This window comes from Eptesicus fuscus, chromosome 12 (genome assembly GCF_027574615.1).
Source record: "Eptesicus fuscus isolate TK198812 chromosome 12, DD_ASM_mEF_20220401, whole genome shotgun sequence".
In the NCBI taxonomy this organism is placed as follows: Eukaryota; Metazoa; Chordata; class Mammalia; order Chiroptera; family Vespertilionidae; genus Eptesicus; species Eptesicus fuscus.
This window is the reverse complement of record NC_072484.1, coordinates 34,812,963-34,840,624: the sequence shown is the minus strand read 5'-3', so window position 1 is coordinate 34,840,624 and position 27,662 is coordinate 34,812,963. Positions and strand designations below refer to the sequence as shown.

Genomic DNA, 27,662 nt, shown 5'->3' with positions numbered 1-27,662 from the left:
TACTGTTAGTATGTGGATGCATATTCAAGAATGCATTCAACATTTATTGAGTACCTACTGTTGCCACTGCCAGACCATTAGCTGACATTTCATGAACACTTACTGAGTGCCAGACACTGTGCTATAGCACCGAACATATCTGTGTTTTGATCTTCACAACACCTCCCAGAGTGCTTCCGCCTCTTCCAGGAGACAGGGCCCTGTCCTGACTACCCTAAACTTGCTGTGTGACCTTAAATAAGTGATGTCACCTCTCTGGGTCTCAGATAAGTTTTCTTATCTGTAAGCTTAACATGTCCAAAGAGTCCAACTTTCCTCCCTCAGGATTCTGCCAATCCCATGCTCTAGGCTCCCAGGTCTCCCAACGGCTGGAGAGAGACGATAAATACCCATCCTCAGAATCTCCAGGGCCAGAGATTCTGGGCCCTCTCTCAGTAAAGCAAGGTTGGCGGGATGGGTCTGAGAGCTGCCCATCTGGCCCAACGGGGGGCGGGGCGGGGGGGCGGGTTGGGGGGGCAGGAGAGGGGGGAGTTAGGCCAGAGCTTCATGCTCTGGTGAGAAAATCCTGTCCCTGCCTAGTCTGAAACCCCAGAGGGACTCCTCAGCCCTAGCAACTAGGAGAAGGAGCCAGGAAATAATACCCAGAGGTTTCCAGAGGGAGGAGTTTTGGCCCCTGGAGTGGTATTACCGAAGTATCCTCATTCAGCGCAACCCTGAGTCTCTGCCCATCACATCTACTTCCTGTTAACTTCATACCCTCTCTTGACCTCCTTGTTGACTTAAACTAAATAATCCCTAACATGCCTTTCCTGTCACACTACTTGCCTCCTCTAAAACCTTCTGTGGCTCTCTTAAAGTACCACACTCCTTAACACAGAATAATGATGATACTATTGGGATTTCCATGTGCTAGGTACTATTCTAATCCCTTACCTGTGTTGATAACTCATTTAATCTTCATAAGAATCCCCTAATATAGATAATATTTTTCCCATTCTACTGATAAAGAAACTGAGACAGAGACGGGAAGAAATTGAATTGGCAAAGCCACCTAAAGTAGACACAGTCACAAATTTCCCCAACAGATAAGCCTATATTTTAACAAGGGGCCATATCCTACTCAAAAAGCTTTGTTATTCAACCCAGAGATGTCTGAATTGAGGGCAACTCTGTATGTGCGTGTGTACTCCATGAAAAACCGTGGTCTGATTGTCAGTAAATCCAGATTTCAATCACGGTTCTATTAATCCCGGGCTCACTGCCTGGCCCTGTGCAAGCCACTTTCTTTGTCTGAGACTCAGTTTCCCATCTGCAAAACGGCTGGCTCCAAGCTTTCTAAACAGTACTCCATTCCCAGCCTCCAAGCATCTGTGTTTATTTGTGTGAAATGTGCTTACTGCCCCTGATGATGAAGTGATGGGGTCAGGACAGGATTCATTTCAGGAAGAGGAGGCAGGTGGCAGGAAGCCAAATGCCTGTCTTAGTTTTAGTCCATCTGTTCATAGTGTGAGGGTGGGGTGGTGACTTTGGTGTTCCGTGGGTGTGCTGTGAGTGTGGACAAGTACCCATGTGAGCTGCTCTGGTGTGAGTGCCCTGCATGAATTCACACATTTGGAACTTTTGAAGGGAAAGGGTTGCATTCCCTCCAGCTTTGAGGCCGGGGAGGAAAGAGTGGACAGCAGGGTTCCCAGCCACTCTTCTGGGAGCAAATGGATTCCCCTAAAGCTCAGAGCCCTATCCTTTTCTGCTCACAGCTTTCCCTTGCCTCCCTACCACTTCCAGATGCAATTCACACTGCTGGCCAGGCATCCTCTCATGGTACCTGGTACACAGTAAGCATTCAGTCAGTGACAACAGGAGGCATAATTGAAGCTGCCCTCACCCACTCTGTTTATCCTGTCAACACACACACACACCCTGTGCAAATGATCACACTCTAAACCACCATCAGCCTTCCTGCTGATGCAAAATCCTCCTCCTTCGGAACCCTGTCCACTTACCTACCTCATCTCCTGTGTCTGTATCCTCTCTATTCAGGGCTAATCAGCAGCTTATATTTATCTAGTATTTACTTTGTGCCTATAACTCTCCAAAATGTTATCCCCATTTTACAGATGAGGAAATTGGGGCTCAAACTGCTGAGGCCCAAGATCACTGAGCTAATAAGAGCCAGTGCATATTTCTGTATCTTTAACTGTGCTTAGAAATATAGTATATACATGTGTGTGCAATAATAAATAGCATAAAAGTTATAAAGCCTACATGTGAAAAATATATGGGGTTTTTTTGCCCAACAAACCATGTTAGCCTTGAAGGAACAAACTGCCATGTTGTTGAGGTGGCCACATGGCAAGGATTCAGGAGGGGTCTCTAGAAGCCGAGAGTGGTCCCCAGCAGAGAGCAAGAAAATGGGGATCTCAGTAACATGGCCACAAGAAAATGAATTCTGCCAACAATCTGAGGGAGCCTGGAAGCCAAACTTTCCCTAGTTGAGTCTCCAGATGAAGACACAGCTGGCCAACACCTTGATTTCATCCTTGTGAGTCCTGGAGCAGAGAACTCAGATAAGCTGTGCCTGGACTTCTGACTTCTAGAACTGTGAACTAATAAATGCATGTTGTCTCTCTTATTTTAATATTTAATGTGGCACATCTTATTTATTTAAATTTTTTAAATTTTTCAGTTACAGTTGATATACAATATTTATATTGGTTTCAGGTGTGCAACATAGTGGTTAGACATTTATATATCTTATGAAGTGATCACCCCAATTAAATGGGTGTTGTCTTAGGCCCCTAAGTTTGTAGAGGTTTGTTACACAACAATAGAAAACTGCAACACATATGTTGAAAAAGTTTTTTGCATAAAAATTAAGAGACAGCTTGAGTTACTAATCTTACTCTAGTATATTTTGTCTTAGTGCAAATATTTTTGTGAAGCTCATTAAAAGTGTTATAACTTGGAACAATGATTTTTTAAAAATATATTTTTATTGATTTCAGAGAGGAAGTGAGAGGGAGCAAGAGAGAGAAACATCAATGATGAGAGAGAATCATTGATTGGCTGCCTCCTGCACGCCCCAACTGGGGATCGAGCATTTACCGGGAATCAAACAGTGACATCCTGTTTCATAGGTTGATGTTCAACCACTGAGCCACTCTGGCTGGGTGGAACAATGATTTTTTTCTATCTTGTTTCTTTTGCCAAAGTCATATAGTTGAAATTGAATAATTTGAATATGTGGGACATAACTCCAGGATATCTATTAGCCAAATGGCACTTCCTCCAGGAAGTTCTCTTAAGATCTCTCTGGGAGAAAGTAACCTCTCCCCTCAGAGGTCCCCAAACACATTATTTTCCTGTCTCTTCGAGCACTACATGCTCTCAGTTCACCACACACTCAGGAATGCCTAGTTACCTTCTGGGAGACAAACCTTTTCTGTGCTTGAGAATCTCATTCAGTGTGAACAGAAACACAGAGACATTACAATGCAGGGAGATTAAGTTTAGAATAGTAAATAAGGCCGGTTTGGCTCAGTGGATGGAGCGTCGGCCTGCGGACTCAGGGGTCCCGGGTTCGATTCCGGTCAAGGGCGTGTGCCTTGGTTGCGGGCACGTCCCCAGTGGGGGGTGTGAAGGGGGCGGCTGGTCGATGTTTCTCTCTCAAGTTTCTAGCTCTCTATCCCTCTCTCTTCCTCTCTGTGGAGAATCGATAGAATATATTTAAAAAATAAATAAATAAATAAAAATAAAAAAAGTGGGGTGGGGAGATTTGCCCTGGCTGGTGTGGCTCATCGGGGCGTCGCCTGTGCACCAGGAGGTTGCCTGTTCAATTCTGGTCAAGAGTTCATGCTCAGTTGCAGCTTTGTCCCCTGTGGGGGCTCCCTCTCTCCCCCTCTCCCTTCCTCTAAGAATCCATGACATTGACGGTGGTAAGCCTGAGCCATGTGGGACCCTGGGATTTATTTGGGTAATGGAGGTATCTGGGCTCAATGGTATCTTTCAAAGATTCTGATCCATTCTCTGGATCAAGCTGTCCCCCTCCTCCTTTCCCTTGATTTTACCTACCTACCCTCTGGGCCCAGAACGGCAGCCTCCGTCTTCACCATGGCCTGCTCTCTGTCCTCAGAAGCCCTCCTATTCTATGAAATTCTATTGGTTCAACTCCCTTGATTCCAGCCAAGAGTTTACCGCCAGGAGTTTTTGGCAGAAAAACCAGGGATAGAGGTTCTGAATAGAGTGTAAATATCTATCAATTCCTGGAGTTGCCTGGAGACTCCCTGCTTATTCTCCATTGCTTGTCTGGTTTTCTGTGGATGCTGCCCTCCCTTTTCTGCCAGAGGAATTCACTGGGCCTACTTTGCTCCTGGGGGCAGGATCTTACCTGTGAACCTAAAAAAAAAAGTGCCTTCTTGTAGGAGAATAAACCTTTCCACCTGTAATGGAATTGCATGGAATGGTTATTTAAACATCATTTAGGTGACTTAAGTTTACAGATGAGGAAATTGAAGCCTAGATGAGGGGGAAGGACTTGTGCAGGGTAACAGAAGGAAAGAATGAAAGGGATAAGGGATAGGACAGGAACTTGGGGCAGTTCTTACCGCTTCACTCTCTCCTAGAGTTCAAATACATTCAACCTGTATTCTTTCAAAATCTAATATATAGCCCTAGCCAGTTTGGCTCAGTGGATAGAGTATTGACCTGCGGACTGAAGGGTCCCAGGTTCGATTCTGGTCAAGGTCACATGCCCTGGTTTTGGCTCAATCCCCTGTAGGGGGCGTGCAGGAGGCAGCTGATCAATGATTCTCATCATTGATGTTTCTATCTCTCTCCCTCTCTCTTCCTCTCTGAAATCAATAAAAAATATATTTTTTTAAAAACCTAGTATATGCTCTAACCGGTTTGGCTCAGTGGATAGAGGGCTGGCCTGCGGACTGAAGGGTCCCAGGTTTGATTCCGGTCAAGGGCATGTACCTTGGTTGCGGGCACATCCCCAGTAGGGGGGTGTGCAGGAGGCAGCTGATCGATGTTTCTCTCTCATCAATGTTTCTGACTCTCTATCCTTCTCCTTCCTCTCTGTAAAAAATCAATAAAATATATATATATTTTTAAAATCTAGTATATAAAGTTAACAGAATTATAATATATTCATCCAATGGACTATACTAAGCATTTAAAAAAGGAATAAGCTAACACCTGCAAAAAATATAGATGGACCTCAAAACACAAGGCTGGGGTGAAGCTGGATCCTGGGTCCGGGTGAGGCCGTGCGCCCCTGGGTCCGGGAGAGGCTGGGTCCCAGGTCCGGGTGAGGCCGTGCGCCCCTGGATCCGGGTGAGGCTGGGTCCCGGGTCCAGGTGAGGCCACGCCCCTGGGTCCGGGAGAGGCCACGTGCCCCTGGGTCCGGGTGAGGCTGGATCCCAGGACCGGGTGAGGCCGCGCGCCCCTGAGTCCAGGTGAAGCTGCGCCCCTGGGTCCGGGCGAGACCAAACCAGAGGGAGTCGGACCTGCATTACCACCATTTGTCCACCACCCAGAGCTGAAAAGTCAGTGCCGACATGTACACATAAGGAACTGGTGGACACTGAAAATGGGTCTCAAAAGAACTGTTGGTCCAGAAAGAAACTCACTACAGACTGATTCATTTGCCTGTCAGCATAACTATTATTGCTTGTCTCACATTCGGTTCTTATAAGTATATTTCTAGTAACATATGATCTCACTCATCTAGGGGGAATGATGAACAACATAGACTGATGAACAAGAACAGACCCAGAAACAAGGAGGCATCGATCAGACTGTCGGGCCTCAGAGGGAGGGTAGGAGAGGGTGGGGGTAGCGGGGAGAGATCAACCAAAGGACTTGTGTGCATGCATATGAGCCTAACCAATGGTTAAGGACAACAGGGGGGTGGGGTGGGGATAGGAATGGGGGAATGAGGACAAATATGTGACACCTTAATCAATAAAGAAAAAAATAAAATAAAATATAAATCTATTAAAAAAACAACAACACAAGGCTGAACAGAAGAAACCAGATGCAAAAGAGTACATACCATATGATTCCATTCATATGAACTTCTAGAACAGGTAAAAGTAATATGTACTAACAAAGCAGATCAATAGCTGCTTGGCGGTGGTGGGAGGACTGACTACAAAGGGGAACAAGGGACTATTCTGCAGTGATAGAAATGCTCAATATTTCCTGTCTGTATACTAAATCTAGTTGGATGGTGCGTATACAGGGTGTCCCCCAAAAATGTATGCACACTTTAACAGCTGATAGCTCAATTTTAAAAATGAAATGTATTTTAATAAACACTGCCTGTATAATTATTCAAAATATGTGTATACATTTTGGGGGACACCCTATATTTGTCAAAACTCATTACACCTCAACTAACTTGGTTTAAAAAGAATAAAAAGGCAACATTAAAGTATACTTATTCAATTTAGTTAAGAAAATACAATATAATCACTGACCTACATGCACAAAATCAACATTGACTAACTCATTTGAGAAGGGCAAAGTCAGCAGTTCATAAATTCCCAGGTGAGATGTTTTTTCCATGTTTGAAATGAAGTTGTCACAGATTTGGGTCAGAACATCACTTTCCTTAGATTTTTTTGTTCAAGAACTTCCTCTGTCATAACTATTCCTGATTTGAGTCAAATTAGAAAGCTAGTAACTAATGCCTCCTTGATGTTTAATACAGGTGACTTATTGACTTGCCAGATTTAATTTTTCTTCTGAAGGAGTCTTCGAAGCTTTTTAGCGCTGTCCTTTAAAAAAGTATTTGCATAGCCCTAACCGGTTTGGCTCAGTGGATAGAGCATCGGCCTGCGGACTGAAGGGTCCCAGGTTCGATTCCGGTCAAGGGCATTTACCTTGGTTTGCAGGCACATCCCCAGTAGAGGCGTGCAGGAGGCAGGTGATCGATGTTTCTCTCTCATTGATGTTTCTAACTCTCCCTCTCTCTTCCTCTCTGTAAAAAAATCAATAAAATGTTTTAAAAAAAGTATTTGCATAAGTATTAATAATCATGGCTAATATTTATTGATTGCTTTCTACGTTCCAGGTGTTCTAAAGGTTTTTCATGTAATCTCTCATTACAGCTTCACAATAATCCTGACAGGGAGCTTCTCTTACTATCCACATCTTGCAGGTTCTGAAACTGAGGCACAGAGAGTTCGAGTTATCTGCCAAAGGTTTGACAGCTACTAAGTGACAGACTGGGCCGAGACCGGTGTGGCTCAGTGGATAGAGCGTCGGCCTGCGGACTGAAAGGTCCCAGGTTCGATTCCGGTCAAGGGCATGTACCTTGGTTGCGGGCACATCCCCAGTAGGGGTTGTGCAAGAGGCAGCTGATCGATGTTTCTCTATCATGGATGTTTCTAACTCTCTATCCCTCTCTCTTCCTCTCTGTAAAAAGTCAATAAAATATATTAAAAAAAAAAAAAAAAGAAAGACTGGGATATGAATCCTGTCAGCCTGGCTCCAGAGCCCTTACACTAAATTCCTGCATATCTAGTTGGATGGGTTCTTCAGGTGACCTCTTTCCACTAAATGGACTGAGAGAGAAATATATTTTTGGAGGTGGGAGAAAGAGTGGTAGGGTATTGAAGGGGTTGAACAGAGAGGTAAGAGGTCGGAGCCAGCTGTCCCAATTTTTCTGGGCTGCCTTGCTCAACCTCACATCGATCAGGACTTCTGGAAATATGACCCTATGGTCAATTGACTCTGGTTCTCAGCCCAGAATACTAGGGACAGGGAGCCAAGTAGGTGAGAGGTGACAGACGAGGCTCTTTGGAATGATGCCAGGAACAGCCCAGGTGCCTCCTTCTGAGCAAGGGTGTCCTTAGGGAAAGCAGGTGAGACAAAGGGCAAAGGGCATGACATGAATCCTCCTTTCAGGAGAGTCAGCCTCACTCCTTTGCCTGGGGGTGGTTGTACTATCCATCTGAAGTCGATTTTTAAAAATTAAAATGTTTGTACTATCCAAATGAAGTCGATTTGGCTCAGTGGATAGAGCGTTGGCCTGTGGACTGAAGGGTCCTGGGTTTGATTCTAGTCAAGGGCACATGCCTGGTTTGTGGGCTCGATCCCCAGCAGGGGGGTATGCAGGAGGCAGCCCATTAGTGATTCTCTCTCATCATTGATATTTCTATCTCTTCATCTCTGAAATTAATAAAAATATTTTTAAAAAATTAAACTATATTTTAAACGATACAGCAATTTACATAAATATTGTATAAATGTTAAGCAAACTTTTTAAAATATATTTTTATTGATGTCAGAGAGGAAGGGAAAGGGAGAGACACAGAGAGAGAAACATCAATCTGAGAAAGATACATGAGAGAGACACATCAATTGGTTGCCTCTTACATGTGCCCTGGGAATCAAGCCTGAAGATACGTACCCTTGATCAGAATCGAACCTGTGACCCTTCAGTCTGTGAGCCAACACTCTATCCACTGAGCCAAAGCAGCTAGGGCAAACCTCATTCTTTTTCACACCTGCATTGTATCCCATTGTAGTATGCATAGTATTTACCATTCTCCTAATGAAAGAAAAGTTGTTTCCAATATTTTATTACCACAGATAATACTGCAGTTAATATTTTTATCCATTATTTTGCATATTTACTTGTAAGAATATCTATCAGTAAGAATTAGTAGGTGGAGATTATCTAAAAAGTTTAAGGAGCAATGTAAAGTTGATAGATATTGCCAGATAGCTTCCAGGATGTAACAATTTATACTACTTGTAAATTATTTTGTTTCTACATAAATATATACTCTGTCCTGCAGACTCACATTTTTCACTCAGCAATATGACTTAGGGTTCTACCTATGTCAATACATGTAGATATACCTCATTAAAGAAAAATTGTCATACAGTTTCCCATTGTATGGCTGTTAGATAGCTTATTTAGTTGATCATTTATTTATTTATTTTTAAATATATTATATTGATTTTTTACAGAGAGGAAGGGAGAGGGATAAGGAGCCAGAAACATTGATGAGAGAGAAACCTCGATCAGCTGCCTCCCGCACACCCCCCACTGGGGATGTGCCCGCAACCAAGGTACATGCCCTTGACTGGAATCGAACCTAGGACCCTTCAGTCCGCAGGCCGATGCTCTATCCACTGAGCCAACCCGGCTAGGGCAGTTGATCACTTATTGATGGCCATTGGGGTGGTTTTTAATCTTTTTGCTATCACAAACAATGCTTTAGTGACTATTCTTGTATGACTAGAATAGATTCAGAGAAGTGAATTGTAAGATGATAAGTATACATATTTCAGTTTTAAATAGATGCTGTTGAATTGCTCTCCCAAAGTATTATGCCAGTTTAGACTTCTACTAATCCTATATAATAAAGAGGTAATATGCAAATTGACCATCACGCTCTCGCACAAGATGGCCGCCCCATGTGGTTACAAGATGGCCGCCACAAGATGGCTGGCAGTTGTGGGTGATCAGGTCAGCAGGGGAGGGCAGTTAGGGGCGACCAGGCCGGCAGGGGAGAACAGTTGGGGGGGGGGACAAGGCTGGCAGGGAAGGGCAGTTGGGGGGGACCAGGTTGGCAGGGGAGGGTAGTTGGGGGCAATCGGGCCAGCAGGGGAGCAGTTAGGCATCGATCTGGCTGGCAGGGAAGTGGTTAGGGGGTGATCAGGCTGGCAGGCAGAAGCAATTAGGAGCAATCAGGCAGGCAGGCAGGCAAGCAATTGGGAGCTAGCAGTCCCGGATTGTGAAAGGGATGTCCGACTGCTGGTTTAAGCCTGATCCCACAGGGGGCCCCAGATTGGAGAGGGTGCATGCTGGGCTGAGGGACCTTCCTCCCTCCTCCCCTCACCCAATGCACGAATTTCATGCTTCGGGCCTCTAGTGGTGCATAAGAGCTTTAGGTTTACATTTAGGACTAGCCCATGTACTTCCTCCTGAATCAAAGTTCAAAGTCCCAGTTATCACTGGGATCATTCAGGCACTGATACCCAGCCCCCTATAGAATCTGAGTGGACAAGCTGAGTGTTGGGAAGGATGAACAGATATGAGGGCCAGGCTGTCCCCCATTAGTCAAGTGGTCACCCAGATAACACAACCCTTTCCAAAGAAAAGGCTACTTAGGGAGAAAATGAGCTCTCCCTATCTCTAGAAGTGTCTCAGTGGAGGTTTGGTATCAACAAATGCACTGAGCAAATTTTACTGTGTCTAGGGTCGTCGTCTTGACCCAGAGTTGAGTCAAACCCAGATCCTGCCCTTTCAGAGCTTGATACTCATGGGGAAAATAGATAAGTAAACAGACAATGACATTCTGTCTACTAAGTATTGAGTTGGACTTCCTTTTCTGAAAATATCTGGAACTTCCTGCTACACACATGGAAATGCTGGAAATAAACACAATAAACATCCTTTTAAATGTACAACAGGACTTGCAGTAATTTGGATTTTAACAGACAATTGGGAAGATGAAGCCTTGAGCTTACATGAAATTTGAGGCTATTGATAAACTAGGACCCTTGAAGGTCTACACCCACAGTGAAAGAGTGGACTAGGGAGAAACAAACGAACATCTGACTACTAGCAAAGGAGACAAAAATCCATGTCCTATGTGTTTGTCTTGACTTGGTCTTTAGGTGGGGAAAAAACTATTTCCTGAGAATTTGAAACCACATATCTGACCTCAATGTGTCTGGGGTTCATATTTATATCACCTGCATGGCTGGGAATCTCTGAGGCTGAGAAGTCAATATAAAAGGAGACCTACTCCAAAACTCTCTCAGATGCCTAGCAGAGACAAATGCAAATCCCCCCACTCATCCCCCATTGCAGACTACACAGAATTCCTATATATAAAACTCTTCCAAACATTAACTAATTCGAAAGGAAAAAGTAATGAAATACACAAGGAAAAATCCACCACAAGTAAGATTTAACTAACAGAAGAAGCACACTCCCAATAACTTCAGATAACAGAATTATCAGATAGTGATCATTAATGTGGAATAGAGGTAGCTGGTAAATGCTTTGGGAGCACAGAGAAGAAACTAACTCCCTGATGGAATCAAGGTCTTCATAAAGAAGGAAACTTTAAGAATGGGCCTTGAAGGATATGTAGGACTTTGCCAAGTAAGGACAGATACTTTGGGAGTACCCAGTGGGGTGTACATAGTAGAATGTACCAAGGGAATGGCTACTTATTAACTTACTAGAGGCCCAGTGCATAAAATTCCTGCATGGGGGGGTCCCCCTCAGCCCAGCCTGCACTCTATCCAATCCGGGACCCCTCGAGGGATGTCAGACTGCCGGTTAAGACCCAATCCCAGGGATTGGGCCTAAACCAGCAGTCGGACATCCCTCTCACAATCCTAGACCGCTGGCTCCTAATCGCTCACCTGCCTGCCTGCCTGGTCACCCCTAACTGCCCTCTGCTGCCAGCCTGGTCACCTCTTACTGCCCCCCTGCCAGCCTGGTCGCCCCTAACTGCCCCCCCCCCGCCAGCCTGGTTGCCCCCAACTGCCCCCCTGCCAGCCTGGTTGCCCCTCACAGTGCCCCCGCTGGTCTGGTTGCCCCACACAGCCTCTGCTCAGTCATTTGGTTGTCCCTCACTAACCCCCCTGCCAGCCTGGTTGCCCCACACAGCCCACTTGTTCAGTTGTTTGGTCATCTCTCACTAAACCCCCTGCCAGCCTGGTCTCCCCACACAGCCTGCTTATTTAGTCGTTTGGTCGTCCCTCACTAACCCCCCTGCTGGCCTAGTAGTAGGCAGCCATCTTGTGAGGGTGTGATAGTCAATTTGCATATTACCTCTTTATTATATAGGATTTTCTCAGGTGCAAAGAGGGCAGAAACATAGAGGAAGAGGAAAGGGAGGTAGTTAGGGGAATAGATCATGCTGGCCCTTCCTTTGCAAGCCATCTTAAGGACTTAGCTCTTTTTAAATATATTTTTATTTATTTCAGGAAGGACGAAGGAGAGAGATAGAAACATCAATGATGAGAATCATTGATCGGCTAGCTCTTGCATGCCCCAGCAACCTGGGCATGTGCCCTGACTGGGAATTGAACCATAACTTCCTGGTTCATAGGTGAACGCTCAACCATTGAGCCACACTGGCCGGACAGACTTGGTTCTTAAACTAAGTGCAAAGGAAAGCCAGTGAAGGGTTTTAAGTGAGAGGTTAATGATATTCATTCATTCACTCAACAGCAGGTGTCAGGGATAGAGAATGGGTTGAGAATGAAGAGTGGCAACAAGGGACTGTTCAAGAGAGTATAACAGAAATCTAGATAAGAAATCCTGGTGGCTTAGACCAGGGTGGTGGCAGTGAAAATGGAGAGGAGTAGATGAATTTGAGTGATATCTAGGTCAAAGTTTGAAGATAGATTGTATACAAGGGATGGGGAAGTGGGAGATACCTAGACTGATTCCCAGGTCTTTGGCTGAGCATGTGAAACATTGGTGGTGCCATTCACAGAAATAAGGGGTTAAAGAGGAAGAGTGAGTTTTCAGAAGAAAGATCATGACCTCAGTTTTAGATATTTGGAATTTAAAGTAGCTTTGGGATATCCAGGTGGTGATGTCTAAGAGGTAGTTTGATATATATATAGAAATCTTTATTTTTTAATTGATTTCAGAGTGGGAGGAAGGGGGAGAGAGAGAAAGAAACATAGATGTGAGAGAGATACATTGATCAGTTACCTTTTGTACTTGCCCCATCCAGGGGGTTTAAACTGGCAACCTAGGTACGTGCCCTGACTGGAATTGAACCCACAACCTTCTGGTGCATGGGACAAGGCTCCAAGCAACTGAGCCACACTGGCCAGGGCACCTTAATTTTTAAAATGTATTTTATTGATTTTTTACAGAGAGGAAGAGAGAGGGATAGAGAGTTAGAAACATCGATGATAGAGAAACATCGATCAGCTGCCTCCTGCACAACCCCTACTGGGGATGTGCCCGCAACCAAGGTATATGCCCTTGACCGGAATAGAACCTGGGACCTTTCAGTCTGCAGGCCGATGCTCTATCCACTGAGCCAAACCGGTTTCGGCTAGGGCAATTTTTAAAATGTATTTATTGATTTCAGAGGAAGGGGGAGAGAGAGAGAGAGAGAGAGAGAGAGAGAGAGAGAGAGAGAGAGAGAGAAGGGAGAGTTTTGTTGTTCCATTTATTGTTTCTTTTTTTATTATTGATTTCAGAGAGAGGAAGGGATAGGGAGAGAGAGATAAAGACATCAATGATGAGAGTCATTGATCAGCTTCCTCCTGCACGCCCCCTATTGGGGATCAGGCCCACAACCTGGACATGCATGTGGTGTCCTGACCAGGAATGAAACCATGACCTCCTGATTCATGAGTTGATGCTCAACCACTGAGCCACATTGGCCAGGCCATTTGTTGTTTCTTGTATGTGCCCTGACCAGGGATTGAACCCACAACCTTGGTGTTTAGGGACCACACTCTAACCAACTGAGCTACCCAGCCCAAGCTCACTTAGTATGTTTTCAAAGTCATCCATATTATAGTATATATCAATACTTCATTCTTTTTTATTGCCCAATTATCGTCCATTGTATAGATATACCATATTTTGTTTATCCATCCATGGCAAATAAAATGGATATTTGTGTTGTTTCCACTTTTTGGCTATTATGAGTAACTATAAATAAGCTATGAATATTTATATACAAGTTATTTTTATTATTGTTATATTAAATCCTCACCAGAGGATATGTTTATTGATTTAGAGAGACGCCCTAACAACTAAACTACATGGCCAGAGTGGCAACTCTATGTTTAACATTTTGAGGAACCACCAAACTATTTTCCAGAATGGCTACAACATTTTACATTCCCATCAGTATGAGGATTTCAATTTCTTAACATCCTTGTCAATACCCATTATTGGTCTTTTATTGTAGCTATCCTAATGGGTATAAAGTGATATCTCATTGAGGCGGGTTTTTTGTTTGTTTTGTTAATCCTCACTTCAGGATATTGTTTTCTCAAGGATATTTTTTTCCATTGATTTTAGAGTGGAAGGGAGGGGGAGAGACAGAGAGAGAGAAACATCAATATGAGAGAGACACATCAATTGGTTGCCTTCCACGTGTACTCTGCCTGACTGAGGTACATGACCTTGACCAGAATCAAACCCAAGACCCTGCAGTCTGCGAACCAACGCTCTAACCACTGAGAAAACTGGATAGGGCTCATTGAGGTTTTAATTTATATTTCCCTAATAACTAATGATGTTGAGCATCTTTTCACATGCTTATTGGCTATTTGTGTATCTTTGGAAATATATCTATTCAAATCATTTGCATATTTTTATTCAGGTCATTTGTCATTTTATTATTGAGTTGTTAGAGTTCTTTATATATTCTGGATAACTGTCCCTAATCAGATATATGATTTGTAGATATTTTCTCCCATTCTGTGGTTTGTCTTTTTATTACCAGAGAGCCACCCAAGTCAAAGGGGGTTGGCTCTCCCCTCCTCGGTTCTTGCCATACTCTTGAGAAAGAATTCAGACGAGTGACATAAGCAGTGGTGAAGCAAAACAAGCAATTTTTTAAAAAAATATATTTTATTGATTTTTTACAGAGAGGAAGGGAGAGGGATAGAGAGTTAGAAACATTGATGAGAGAGAAGCATCGATCAGCTGCCTCCTGCACACCCCCTACTGAGGATGTGCCTGCAACCAAGGTACCTGCCCTTGACCGGAATCGAACCTGGGACCCTTCATTCCCCAGGCCGTCACTCTATCCAGTGAGCCAAACTGGCTAGGGCCAAAGCAAACAAATTTATTAAGGAAGCAAAGCAAGAAAACTTATTAAGAATACAACTGGCATAAAGCACAAGTGGACAACTCAGCTAGTCTGAGCACTCCAGGCACCTGGTGGGGGGCTCAAGGGTTTTACACACACACACACACACACACACACACACACACACACACACACACCGCCACAATAGATTTCAAGGTTCTTCTTTTACATTGTTGCAGCTTTTCCCAGAATTTATGAGAACAACTTGCGATTTTATCTTGCTGACTTCTTTGTTCAGTGGGTGAGATAAACTCCTCCCTTTTCCCCCTTCCCCTCCTCCTGCCCTAGCAGCTATCTTTCCTGCCTATCATCCCTTTCCCCCAACCCCCCGCCTCAAGTGATACCATCCAAATGCTTTGGGGGTTTTGTTATTTGTCCCCCAGACTTCATTTGTCCTTGTCCTTGGGTTTAGCTGGCACAAATGTCATTGGGTATGTGTTTTTATCTTCCCAGGCCAGGGTGATTTAAGCTATGTATTCTCTGGTTAGAGAAGATGTCTATCAAGCTGGCTGCAAGCTGCCCAAACTGTTTGGCTTTGTTTAATTTTCTTCTCTCAGTTTCCCCATTCCAGCTGCCCAGGAATTTTCCTAGCTTCTTACTATCCTGCCACATTTTCTTTCTTTCTTTTTTTAAAAAAATATATTTTTATTTATTTCAGAGAGGAAAAGAGAGGGAGAGACAGAGAGAAACATCAATGATGAGAGAGAATCATTGATTGGCTGCTTCCTACACGTCCCACACTGTGGATTGAGCAAGCAACCTGGGCATTATGACCTGACCAGGAATCGAACCATAACCTCCTGGTTCATAGGTCGACACTCAACCACTGAACCATGCCGGTCGAGCCATTTTCATTTCTTGATAGTGTCCTTTGGAGCACAAAAGTTTGTTTTTTAAAAATATATATATTTTATTGATTTTTTACAGAGAGGAAGGGAGAGAAGGAGAGGGATAGAGAGTTAGAAACATCAATGAGAGAGAAACATCGATCAGCTGCCTCCTGCACACCCCCTACTGGGGATGTGCCTGCAACCAAGGTACATGCCCTTGACCGAAATCGAACCTGGGACCCTTAAGTTCAAGTTATTTCTGCTTTTGTTGCCTGTGCTTTTGGTGTTACAACTAAGAAACCATTGCCTAACTCAAGGTCCTGGAGATTTATTCTGTGTTTTCTAGGAGTCTTCTAGGACCTTATATTTAGGTCCATGATCCATACACACTCATGTTTAAGAACCACTGGTTTGGGTTACATTTTCTACCTGTCGTGGCTGATCACTGTTCTTCCCAAAGACAATCCAAACCCTAAGAATTTTTAAGTCATTTGTTAGGATAATACAAATAATAATAAGACAGCTAACAATGTATATTGAGCACTTGCTATGCGCTAAGCATTTTACATTATATAACCTTGCTCAATCTTTACTATGTTACCTAACCTTGCTCCATCTCCTCCATTTTTCAAGATGTAATATACTTTACTCTAAGATGATGTAATACATGCCTCCTCCTTTTATGTAAAAGGAAATAACAACACTTGTTTTGTACTGGTCTCAGCCTGTCAATAACCAGCATTGTAGCTGGGCCAGCCCTTGTGGTTCTTACTATGATTTCAAGATGCCTTTCAGCAATAACCATCAGGAAACTTTGAAAAGATAAGGTTTATTACTTACAAGACCTGCAAGACCTGAAAATTACACAGCACACCTGGGGCCACATAGCAAGGTTAAGGAGAGAGAGAGAGAGAGAGCGCACACACACTCATAGGTCACAGGCCTGGGTGGCTGTTTTTATTGGGCAGTGGCCCAGAATTTGTAGGTGAATGTAAAACTTTCCTGGGCTCACACTTTATTGGTGAATTTAAAAAGCGGGAATTTAAAGCCCCAGAAGAAAGCAAAATAAACAAGTAGCCCAAATGATGTTATTTAAATCAACCAATATCTCTAAAACAAAGGAGCCTCAATAAGGGGAGGCCATCTGGCTCTTAATCTAATTGTGTGGCTGACAACGTGTTTATTCAAGATAGCTGTCTTTGAAGTGGATGCCTTGGCAATCAAAGCTTAAGATAGGTATTTGCGTAACATGAAAGAAAAAAAAAAACAATGTCAAGGCTTACACTTTACACTTACATCTTTAGGAAAGAAGGCTGCACAGACTAAATAAGGTAACGTGTGTTAAAAGTATGGCACAATGCTTAGCAGAGCGGGGCTCAGAGGGTGAGAGTGCCTGTATTCCTTCGTGATCCCCTCTCCAAATGGAGACCCGCTCCTCCCCATGGTCAAGAAAGCTATCTGTTCCAGGGCTGATTTTTGCATTCTGCTAGCATCCTGTTCTTTCTTCCTTCTCTCATCATGGTTTGAGATTTTATTTCTATTTGTGTTATTCTTAAGACGATCACATCTCTGTAACTGCTCTCTATGTTCCATAAAAGCAAGAAATACAACTTTGTCATTGCAATATTCCCCAACACCCAGTATAGATCCTGGGGATGTAATGATCTTTAAAAAAATATATACACCTTCTTGTTTAAAATTCTCCAAAGGCACATGCCTTGCACTTTGAATGAAGCCCAAATTCCCAACCATGGCCAACAGGTCCCTGCCTGATTGGCTCCTATCTGCCTCTCCATCCACACCTTCCACTATCTTCTTTTTTTCAGACTCGGAGTCTGTGCCCTCCAGCTTGGAAGCTCTGATTAATTTATCATCTTTTAGGTGTCAGCTTAAATGTCACCTCTTCTCAGAGCCTTCCCTGACCACCCTGTCCAGTGTTACTATTATCATTGTAATTCAATAGTTAATATTAATAACAGGAAGAAAGCAAAGGGGAGGCCAGACCTAAGTATGGTCATCTGGGTAGCTTCTGCAGGAAGCTACAGCTTCAAGCTCCCCAGGGAACCAGTGGTCTCTTCCCTGCAGATCAGTGGGGGAAGGGATCGAACACAGGGGGAGATGAGTGTATGGGCTGTGAAGTCTGGGTGACGTAGGAAGGCGCTTGCCTATCAGTTTAGCCCGGGGAACAACGGGTTGGCGAAGGGGCAGACCCCATCAGAAAAGTGCAAAATCTTGGAAGGTCCTGGTTAAAATCCCCAGACAGAAAGTTCCCTTCTCTTGTCTCTTGCTCTTGTTCTCCCTTGCTCCTGACCCGCACTCACCGGTGTGCTCGCCTGCCATGTGGGTTTAAGCAGCCTCACGGCCCATGGCGGTGCAGACCCCACACACGATGGATTGCAGCTGGGAATACAAGCTAAACTAGCCAGTTGCTGGACTGGGCTGGACTTTAATATGGAATAGAAATCCTGGGCTGCTGAAAACAAGACTGGACTTTTTCCATGGTGGGACCTTGGAGGGGAACCTCCTTAATTTTTAAAGCTTTTAACAAAACCCATTGGGGCCCTGGGAAATTCTTTTCCTCACAGCACCCACTTCCATGGATAACATTACCACTCCCCTTCCACCAAGTTATTCTTCATCATGCAACCTGTTTCATTTTGTTTACAGATCTGAAATTTCTTCATATATTTAATATTATTATAGCTAACATTTAAGCACTCACCATAAGCACTTTTCATACATTAATTAATGAAGTGGTGTGCTTCTGAATTCTTATCAAAGGGCTCTCCAAACTATAAAACCCTGATTTGAAGTGTGTGCTCACTTCTGTGGTGTAAACACTCCCATCGGGAGGGATTTCAAGCTACCAACCTGTTTTCACTGAACACGGATTTGGGAAGGGCAGGGCAGTAGTACACAATATTATGCAATATCTGCCATAGTGCAATACCAGTGGTAAACAATCTTAAGAGCACAGTTAAAACAAAGTGTAGTAAAACAATGAGGAAGTGATGAGTTTTGAATAAATATTCAAGAATAAATATTACCTTGTTTTTAATATAATTTATTTAGTTGTAAGTTTATGTAATTTATTTTTTTATAATGGTTGTGTTTAAAAGTGACTGGGAGAATTTCTAAGCATTCCTCAGTTGTTTCTAGCAGGCCATAGGAGCCAACAGCCAGTACATTTTTCAGATGAGAGATCTGAGGCACAGAAAGGTTAAGCAACTCGTTCCAGGCCGCAGGGCTAACAAATCTGTCTACTATGCCAAAATGTATCCTCAGAATCCAATATAGTGCCTGGGAACGGTTGTCGTTCAATACACAATTGCAAGCACATGAACACATATTTAATAGTCTTTAAAAACATAAAAGAGAAACATTTAAGCATTAAAAACATACACACAAGAGCGAAACTAACATCTCTTTAAAACTCACTCACAGCCCCACGAAGATAAATTCCTAATTTGATTACTTTCAGCAGCACTTCAGCTCCTGAGCGCTTTCACAATTCACCAGCTGTCACAGGAGACGTCGCCTAACCCATCGCTGCAAGCTTGACTTGCCCGGCTTTCCGTCGTCCCGCCCTGCCGGGCCGCAAGGCTTCCTGGGAGTGGTAGTCCCCTGTCAGGCAGCTACGGCGGCAGCAGCCGCCAGGCGCTCCGGCCCGCGGAACTACAGAGGTGGCGCACGGGCCGCGAGGCTCTTCCGCATCGCCTTTCCCTCCCCGGCGGCGCGCCGCCCCAGCTATCATGGCGGCTCCCTTGGCCCTGGTGCTGGTGGTGGCTGTGACTGTGCGGGCGGCCTTGTTCCGCTCCAGTCTGGCCGAGTTCATCTCCGAGCGGGTGGAGGTGGTGTCCCCACTGAGCTCTTGGAAGAGAGGTGAGGCCACCGGCTCGAGTAGGCGGCCAGGTCCCTCCTGTGCTCCCCGGGCCTCTGTGAATGGGAGAGTGGGGCAGTGGCCGCAAGCACTACGCTCTGACCCGCTCTGGCGCCCTCCGAGGGCGGGAGGGCGGGGCCTAAGGACGCGTCTGCCTGGGGGAGGGGGCGTGGGACTGTTGGGTGAGGGTTGGGTCCCGGAGCGGGATTACCTGAGGGATGAAGATCTGAGGGGGTGTGTCCCCCTGGGGCCTTGAACCAAGGGAAATGGTCTGAGGAAGGGATACTTCGAGGGCATGCAAGGTGGAGTGGAAATTGAGGGGGGCTTGGGATTTAATGCGGGATCTCTAGTGGTGCTCCCTGGAGTATGGGACGGTGTGTGAGGGGCGGGGGAGGGGGTATCCCAGGTGAGGTGTTCAGACGTCTACTCTCAGTCTAAGCTCGCAGTGCAGCTTTTCCTACTGTTTCTTCTTTTTTCTTTTTTTAAAATTATTTTAAAAATTTATCTTTATTGTTCAAAGTATTACAGATGTCCCCTTTTCCTCCCATTGACCCCCTCCACTCCACTCCCCCCAGGCCTTCACCTCATTATTGTCTGTTTGCATGGGTTATGCATATATGCATATCAACTCTTCGGTTAATCTCCCCTTCTTCCCTCTGAGATTTGACAGTCTGTTCCATGCTTCTGTATCTCTGGGTCTGCTTTGTTCATCAGCTTATTTTGTTCATTAGATTCCACATGAGTGAGATCCTGTGATACTTGTCTCTTACTGGCTTATTTCACTTAGCATGATATTCTCCAGGTCTCTCCATGCTGTCTCAAAGGGTAAGAGATCCTTCTTTTTTTACTGCTGCATAGTATTCCATGGTATAAATGTACCACAGCTTTTTTTGTCCACTCATCTACCGATGTGCATTTGGGCTGTTTCCAGATCTTAGCTATTGTAAATTGTGCTGCTATGAACATAGGGGTACATACATTCATATATATATCATATATATATCTCCTATATAATAAAAGGATAATATGCAAATTGACCCTAATGGAGGAATTACCAGAACGACCGCTTGACCAGTCACTATGAGGTGCACTGACCACCTCTTGGTCCCATCCCCCAGACATCAGGCTCTACTTGCCCAATGGCCGGGGAAGATGGCCCTGATCGCAGGCCAGGCCTAGGGACCATACCCGCACACGAATATATATGTATACTAATATATATATTATTTATTTTTTAAGTATATTTCTTTTTTTAATATTTTATTGATTTTTTTACAGAGAGGAAGGGAGGGACATAGAGAGCTAGAAACATCGATGAGAGAGAAACAGCGACCAGCTGCCTCCTGCACACCCCCCACCGGGGATGTGCCCGCAACCAATGTACATGCCCATGACCGGAATCGAACCTGGGACCTTTCAGTCCACAGATCGACGCTCTATCCACTGAGCCAAACCGGTTTCGGCTAATTTATTTATTTTTAAAGAAATGTTGAAAGATGTGAAATGTCTGAAGCAGAGTTTAAACATTTTCTTTAAAAAACATTTTTTTTTTTTACTGAAGTACAATATATACAGTGCCCAGAAAATAAATGTAGAGCTTAATGAATTTTTATAAACTGTATATACCATGTGGGCAATACCCAGATCAAAAAACGAACCGTTACCAGCACCCCAGAAGTCCACTTCCTCTGCTTGAACTTTAAATTCTAGAGTTTTAATGTTATCCCAGAAACGTTTTTTTTTTGTTAATTCTTACTAGAGGATATTTTTAGTGTTTATTTTTGTTGTTAATCCTCACCCAAGGACATTTTCCCATTGATTTTTAGAGAGAATGGAAAGGAGGGGGAGAGACACAGAGAGAGAAACTTCAATATGTGAGAGACACATTGATTGGTTCCCTCCCACACTCACCTTGACTGGGGCAGGGATTGTGCCTGCAACCCAGGTATTTACTCTTTTTTTTTTTTTCTCTAATAAATTTTTATTGTTCAGATTATTACAGTTGTTCCTCTTTTTCCCCCCCATAGCTCCCCTCCACCGGTTCCCATCCCACCCTTTGCCCTTACCACCCCCCCCCCACTGTCCTCATCCATAGGTGTACGATTTTTGTCGTCTCTTCCCACCCCCCCACACTCCCACCCCTTTTTCCCCCCAAGGATTGTCAGTCCACTCCCTTTCTATGCCCCAATCCTATTATATTCACCAGTTTATTCTGTTCATCAGACTTTTTATTCACTTGATTTTTAGATTCACTTGTTGATAGATATGTATTTGTTGTCACTTTGTTGTTCACAATTTTTATCTTTACCTTTTTCTTCTTCTTCCTCTTCTTAAATAATACCCTTCATCTCATATAATACTGGTTTGGCGGTGATGAATTCCTTTAGTTGTTTTTTTTTATCTGTGAAGCTCTTTATCTGACCTTCAATTCTGAATGATAGCTTTGCTGGGTACAGTAATCTTGGTTGTAGGTTCTTGCTGTTCATCACTTTGAATATTTCTTGCCACTCCCTCTGGCCTGCATAGTTCCTGTTGAGAAATCAGCTGACAGTCATATGGGTACTCCCTCGTAGGTAACTAATTGTTTTTCTCTTGCTGCTTTTAAGATTCTCTCTTTGTCTTTTGCCCTTGGCATTTTAATTATGATGTGTCTCAGGTATTTACTCTTTTTTTTTTTTTTAAATATATTTTATTGATTTTTTACAGAGAGGAAGAGAGAGGGATAGAGAGTTAGAAACATCGATGAGAGAGAAACATCGATCAGCTGCCTCCTGCACACCCCCTACTGGGGATGTGCCCGCAACCAAGGTACATGCCCTTGCCAGAATCGAACCCGGGACCCTTGAGTCCGCAGGCCGACGCTCTATCCACTGAGCCAAACCGGCCTCGGCTCAGGTATTTACTCTTGACTGGGAATTGAACCCATGGGTGCACGGGCATCCCTCTAACCACCCAGCCACGCCGGCAAGGGCAATCCCATAAACATTTTGGAATAGGAAATGACGTAATAAATGAGTGTTTAAGAATATTAGAGCCCGGTCAGCGTGGCTTAGTGGTTGAGCATCGGCCTATGAACGAGGAGGTTATGGTTGGATTCCAGTCAGGGCATGGGCTCAATCCCCAGTGAGGGTGTGCAGGAGGCAGCTAATCAGTGATTCTCTCTCATCATTGATGCATCTATCTCCCTCTCCCTTCCTTTCTGAAATCAATAAAAATATTTTTTTTCAAAAAGAATAATTAGAGCTTAGAGTTCTAAAAATACTATATATCACTGACTGACATATTTCACTTAGCATGATATGCTCCAGGTACCTCCATGCTGTCTCAAAGGGTAAAAGATTCTTTTTTACTGCTGCACAGTATTCCTTGGTAATAAATGTACCACAGCTTTTTCATCCACTCGTCTACTGATGGACACTTGGGCTGTTTCCAGATCCTAGCTATTGTACATTGTGCTGCTATGAACATACAGGTGCATACATTCTTTCTGATTGGTGTTTTGGGTTTCTTAGAATATATTCCTAGAAGTGGGATCACTGGGCCAAATGGCAGTTCCATATTTAATTTTTTGAGGAAACTCCATACTGTTTTTCATAATGGCTGCACCAGTCTGCATTCCTACTAGCAGTGTAGTAGGGTTCCCTTTTCTCAACATCCTTATGAGCACTTGTCATTTGTTGATTTGTTGATGGTAGCCATTATAGTATCACATGATCTCACTCATGTGGAATCTAATTAACAAAATAAACTGATGAATGGAGTGGATCTGGAGACATGGAAGCATGGAACAGAGTGTGGAATCTCGGAGGGAAGGTGGGGGAGGGTGGGTGGTTGGGAGGTAATCAACCAAAGAACTTGTATGCATGTATGTATAACCCATGAACACTGACAGGGTGGTGAAGGCCTGGGGCAGGGGGTGGGGGCAAGCTGGAGGGGGTCAATGGAGGAAAAAACAGGGACATGTAATACTTTCAACAATAAAGATTTTTAAAATAAGTAAATAAATAAAAATACTGTATATTAGAGATTATGATAAGCCTCATTTTATCCTCCAGTTATTCTCTGTTAGATGGTGTTGTTTTCATTTGACAGTTGCGGAAACTGAGATTTAAAGAAGATAAATAATTTGTCCCAGTTTTCCAGTTGACAAATGGTAATAAAGATAGTAGTAATTCATATGTGTGATGGTAAGAACTTAGATTTGTTATCTCTGCATATAATATTTGCATATAATATTTTGTTGAAGCCACTTGGTTCCTGCTTTCTTCTGGATATCAGAAGACCCAAGGCAGTATTAGGCCCTCCTTCCTCTGCTCTCTTTATATATACCTCTATTAAGAGCATTTATTTTTTAATTTTATATTTTTACTAGAGGCCCGGTGCACGAAATTCGTGCATGGAGGGGGGTTGTCCCTTAGCCCAGCCTGTACCCTCTCCAATCTGGGACCCCTCGAGGGATGTCTGACTGCCTTCCTGATTGCCCCTAACCGCTTCTGCCTGCCAGCCTGATCACCCACTAACCACTCTGCTGCCAGCCTGTTTGCCCCCAACTTCCCTCCTCTGCCAGCCTGGTCATCCCTAACTGCCCTCTCCTGCAGGGTTGATCACCTCCAACTGCCCTCCCTTGCAGGCTTGGTCCCTCTCAACTGCCCTCCCTTGCAGGCTGGGTGCCTCCCAACTGCCCTCTCCTGCTGGCCATCTTGTGGTGGCCATCCTGTGTCCACATGGGGGCAGGATCTTTGACCACATGGGGGCAGCTATATTGTGTGTTGCAGTGATGATCAATCTGCATGTTACTCTTTTATTAGATAGGATAGAGGCCTGGTACAGGGGTGGGGGCCAGCTGGTTTGCCCTGAAGGGTGTCCCAGATCAGGGTGGGGTACCCTGGGGGCGTGGGGCGGCCTGAGCGAGGGGCCTGTGGTGGTTTTCAGGCCAGCCACGCCCCCTGGCAACGCAAGCGGCGGCCCTGGTATCTGGAATTTATTTTCCTTCTACAATTGAAACTTTGTAGCCTGGAGCAGAGCCAAGCCTGGGGCTCCCTCCGAGGCCCAAAGCCATTTGTGTTGGGGTTATAATTGAAACTTTGTTGCCTTAAGCGGGTGGGCCCGACCAGGGTGTGTGGAAAGCTTTGCTTCCCCTTTTGCCGCCTGTTGCCGGCAGCAACCCTGGCCTGCTCTCTCAAGCTCCATTCTGCCGCCATTTCTTTGAATTTGTTTACCTTCTATAATTGAAACTTTGTAGCTTGAGTGGAGGCTTAGGCCTGCAATGGCTGGCAGAAAGCTTGGCTTCCTCTGTTACCTAGGAAACCTTGCTCTCGGTGGCTGTAGCCATCTTGGTTTGGGTTAATTTGCATACTCGCTCTGATTGGATGGTGGGCGTGGCTTGTGGGTGTGTCGGAGGTATGGTCAATTTGCATATTTGTCTATTATTAGATTAGATTGATTTCAGAGAGAAGGGAGGAGAGAGAGATGGAAACATCAGTGATGAGAGAGAATCATTGATCAGCTGCGTCCTGCATGCCCCACACTGGGGATCGAGCCCACAACCCAGGCATGTGCCCTGACCAGGAATTGAACCATGACCTCCTGGTTCATAGGTCTACTCTCAACCCTTGAGCCATGCCGGCTGGGCTTAAGAGCATTTCTCATTTTACATCATAATTCTTTATTTATATCTAATTTCTCTACTGTATTATGAGTTCCTTGAAGGTTAGAGCTGTTTTAGTCATCCCTGAATTCTTTGTGTCTGGCATAGAGTAATTGCATAGTTAACTACTTATTAAACAAACTAGAGGCCTGGTGTATGAAAATTCATGCACTGGAGGGGGGGCGGTCCTTCAGTCCGGCCTGCCCCCTCTCACAGTCCAGGAGCCCTCAGGGGCGGGAGGCGACCCGGCCATCAGGGGAAGGCGACACCCCATCACACCTCTGCTGCTGCCACTGCCGGCAGCGCAAGCCTTAGCCGGCCCTGGTTACCTGAGCCTCGGGCGGCCCTGGGCGGCTGGGCAGCCGCCATCAAGGCTTGCCTGTGCCTCGGGCCAGCTCTGGGCGGCTGGGGGGCTGAGGGGACTGGGGGAATCAGGAGGCAGGCGCCCCGGCGGGGCTGAGAGGACTGGGCGCCACCATCTTGTAGCTGTGGGCGCTGCCATCTTTGAGGGCATGGCAGCAATTAGCATATTCCCTCCTTATTGGCTGTGGGTGCTGCCATCTTTGAGGGTGGGACAGTAAATTAGCATATTCCCTTCTTATTGGCTGTGGGTGCCACCATCTTTGAGGGTGGGACAGTCAATTAGCATATTCCCTCCGTATTGGCTGTGGGAGCTGCCATCTTTGCAATGGTGTGAGGGTCAATTAGCATATTCCCTCTTTATTAGATAGTATATTGAAGAAAAGAAACCATAAGATCTGGTTGCTTATAGGTTTGACAGGGTGAGGGATCCAAGATGAGGCAATGTAGTATGGTCATTAAGAGCACAGGGTCTGGACTCTTAAAGAGGGTTTGAGTCCCTCTCTGCCTCTGCCACTTACTATCTGTGTGATCTCCAACATCAGTTTTCTCATTTATGAAATAGAAAGTTATAATATGTACCCCATTAAATTAGATGATTCATGTTGAAGTTCTTAGCACAGTAATGAAAGTCAAAATGGCTAATTCTAAGATTTTGAGTTTTAATAATAGGAAGAACAGTGATGATACTGGCTGAAATAAGTGAGTCAGAAACGATAACAGTGTCATAATTAATTTAAATAAATCTCCATTAATGGACATTGGGATTATTTTAAATTTTTCCCCACTCTTGAGCATGGTAATGAACATTCTTCTTTGAATAAATTGCCTTAAGAACAATAATTTCTGGGTCAAAAAACATACACTTAAAAAGTACATATTGCCCTGAAGAAAAATTAATGCAAATGTCAAACAAAGCACATATTAGAGTGATTGCTCCTTTCCCCACCTATGAGCAACATTTCTCACCAGCTTCTAATTTGTTATCTTACTGTGTTTTGGAATGGAGCAGAATATACATAAATGAAACACTTTAGAGTAGGTGGGAGTTACAAGGAGATCAAAGGAAATTTATAGTTTAATACAAAACATTCCCACAATGAGTGGTTTGCCACAAGGGAAAGGAATACTCTATGGAAGAAAACTCCCCATTATCAGAAATGTTTAAATCAAGACTTAGACCCACTTTCTGGGAATAAGGATAAGGGGATTAGATAAACTATAAGGCCTTTTTTTGTCCTGGGAGTATCTAACACTGGCTTATGGCCACCTGCATATGTCTTTGAAGTAAGAATGAACTTGGATGTCTTACTTTTCAGTGGTTGAAGGCCTCTCACTGTTGGACTTGGGAGTGTCTCCATATTCAGGAGCAGTATTTCATGAAGTAAGTGTTCTTGTTTTCTTTTATGGGTACTAAGAGTAATTTATAGACACAGATACCAAAGCCTAGCCTCTAGTTAGTACAGACATTTAAAAAGATCTCTTTTTGAAAATCATATTTAGAAATAGCCCTTTTTTATATGTCCTTTGCATAAGAAGTTTTCATGATTGCCGTAGAAATGATCCATATTAAGATTGGACTTTAGGGAAGCAGATGAGACTTCTGTAGAAGTTAACCATTTTAAAATATATATATATTTTATTGATTTTTTACAGAGAGGAAGGGAGAGGGATAGAGAGTTAGAAACATCGATGAGAGAGAAACATCGATCAGCTGCCTCCTGCACACCTCCTACTGGGGAAGTGCCTGCAACCAAGGTACATGCCCTTGACCGGAATTGAACCTGGGACCCTTCAGTCCGCAGGCCGATACTCCATTCGCTGAGCCAAACCGGTTAGGGCTAGAAGTTAGCATTTTTAATGGCAAGTAAATTATAAACAGTTCCCAGTTTCTGAATAGGTTGTATGCTAAGTGGCATGTAATTGGTTCTTTGGAACATTCTTTCCCATGAAAATTGTAATAGCAATGTTGGTTTCTTAGAAAGCCCACAAAAGCCTATTTAACTCATAAAATTAGTTCTTAAGAATAATAAAATCACTCTTAATTCACCATTCTTGCTTGGGTTACTGACAAATCTTTTTTTTTTTTAACATTTGTTTTAAAATAT

The 27,662-nt window shown here is 44.1% G+C and overlaps 1 protein-coding gene across 8 annotated transcripts in view; it reads left to right on the top strand.

The window, feature by feature from the left end:
- The first annotated feature begins 19,302 nt into the window (after window positions 1-19,302).
- Window positions 19,303-27,662, top strand: part of PIGU (phosphatidylinositol glycan anchor biosynthesis class U) — a 93,418-nt gene continuing 85,058 nt past the window's right edge. For 2 of the 8 annotated variants that reach the window (XM_054723987.1, XM_008149711.2), the window contains exons 1-2: window positions 19,310-19,549; window positions 26,874-26,938. In XM_054723987.1, coding sequence (XP_054579962.1) covers window positions 19,420-19,549; window positions 26,874-26,938 — 195 coding nt within the window. In that variant the 5' untranslated portion in view covers window positions 19,310-19,419. Of the gene's footprint in view, window positions 19,550-19,811; window positions 19,850-23,684; window positions 23,735-26,873; window positions 26,939-27,662 lie in introns of those variants that run through there. The other 6 variants (XM_054723989.1, XM_054723988.1, XM_054723991.1 and 3 more) reach the window with 6 other exon arrangements.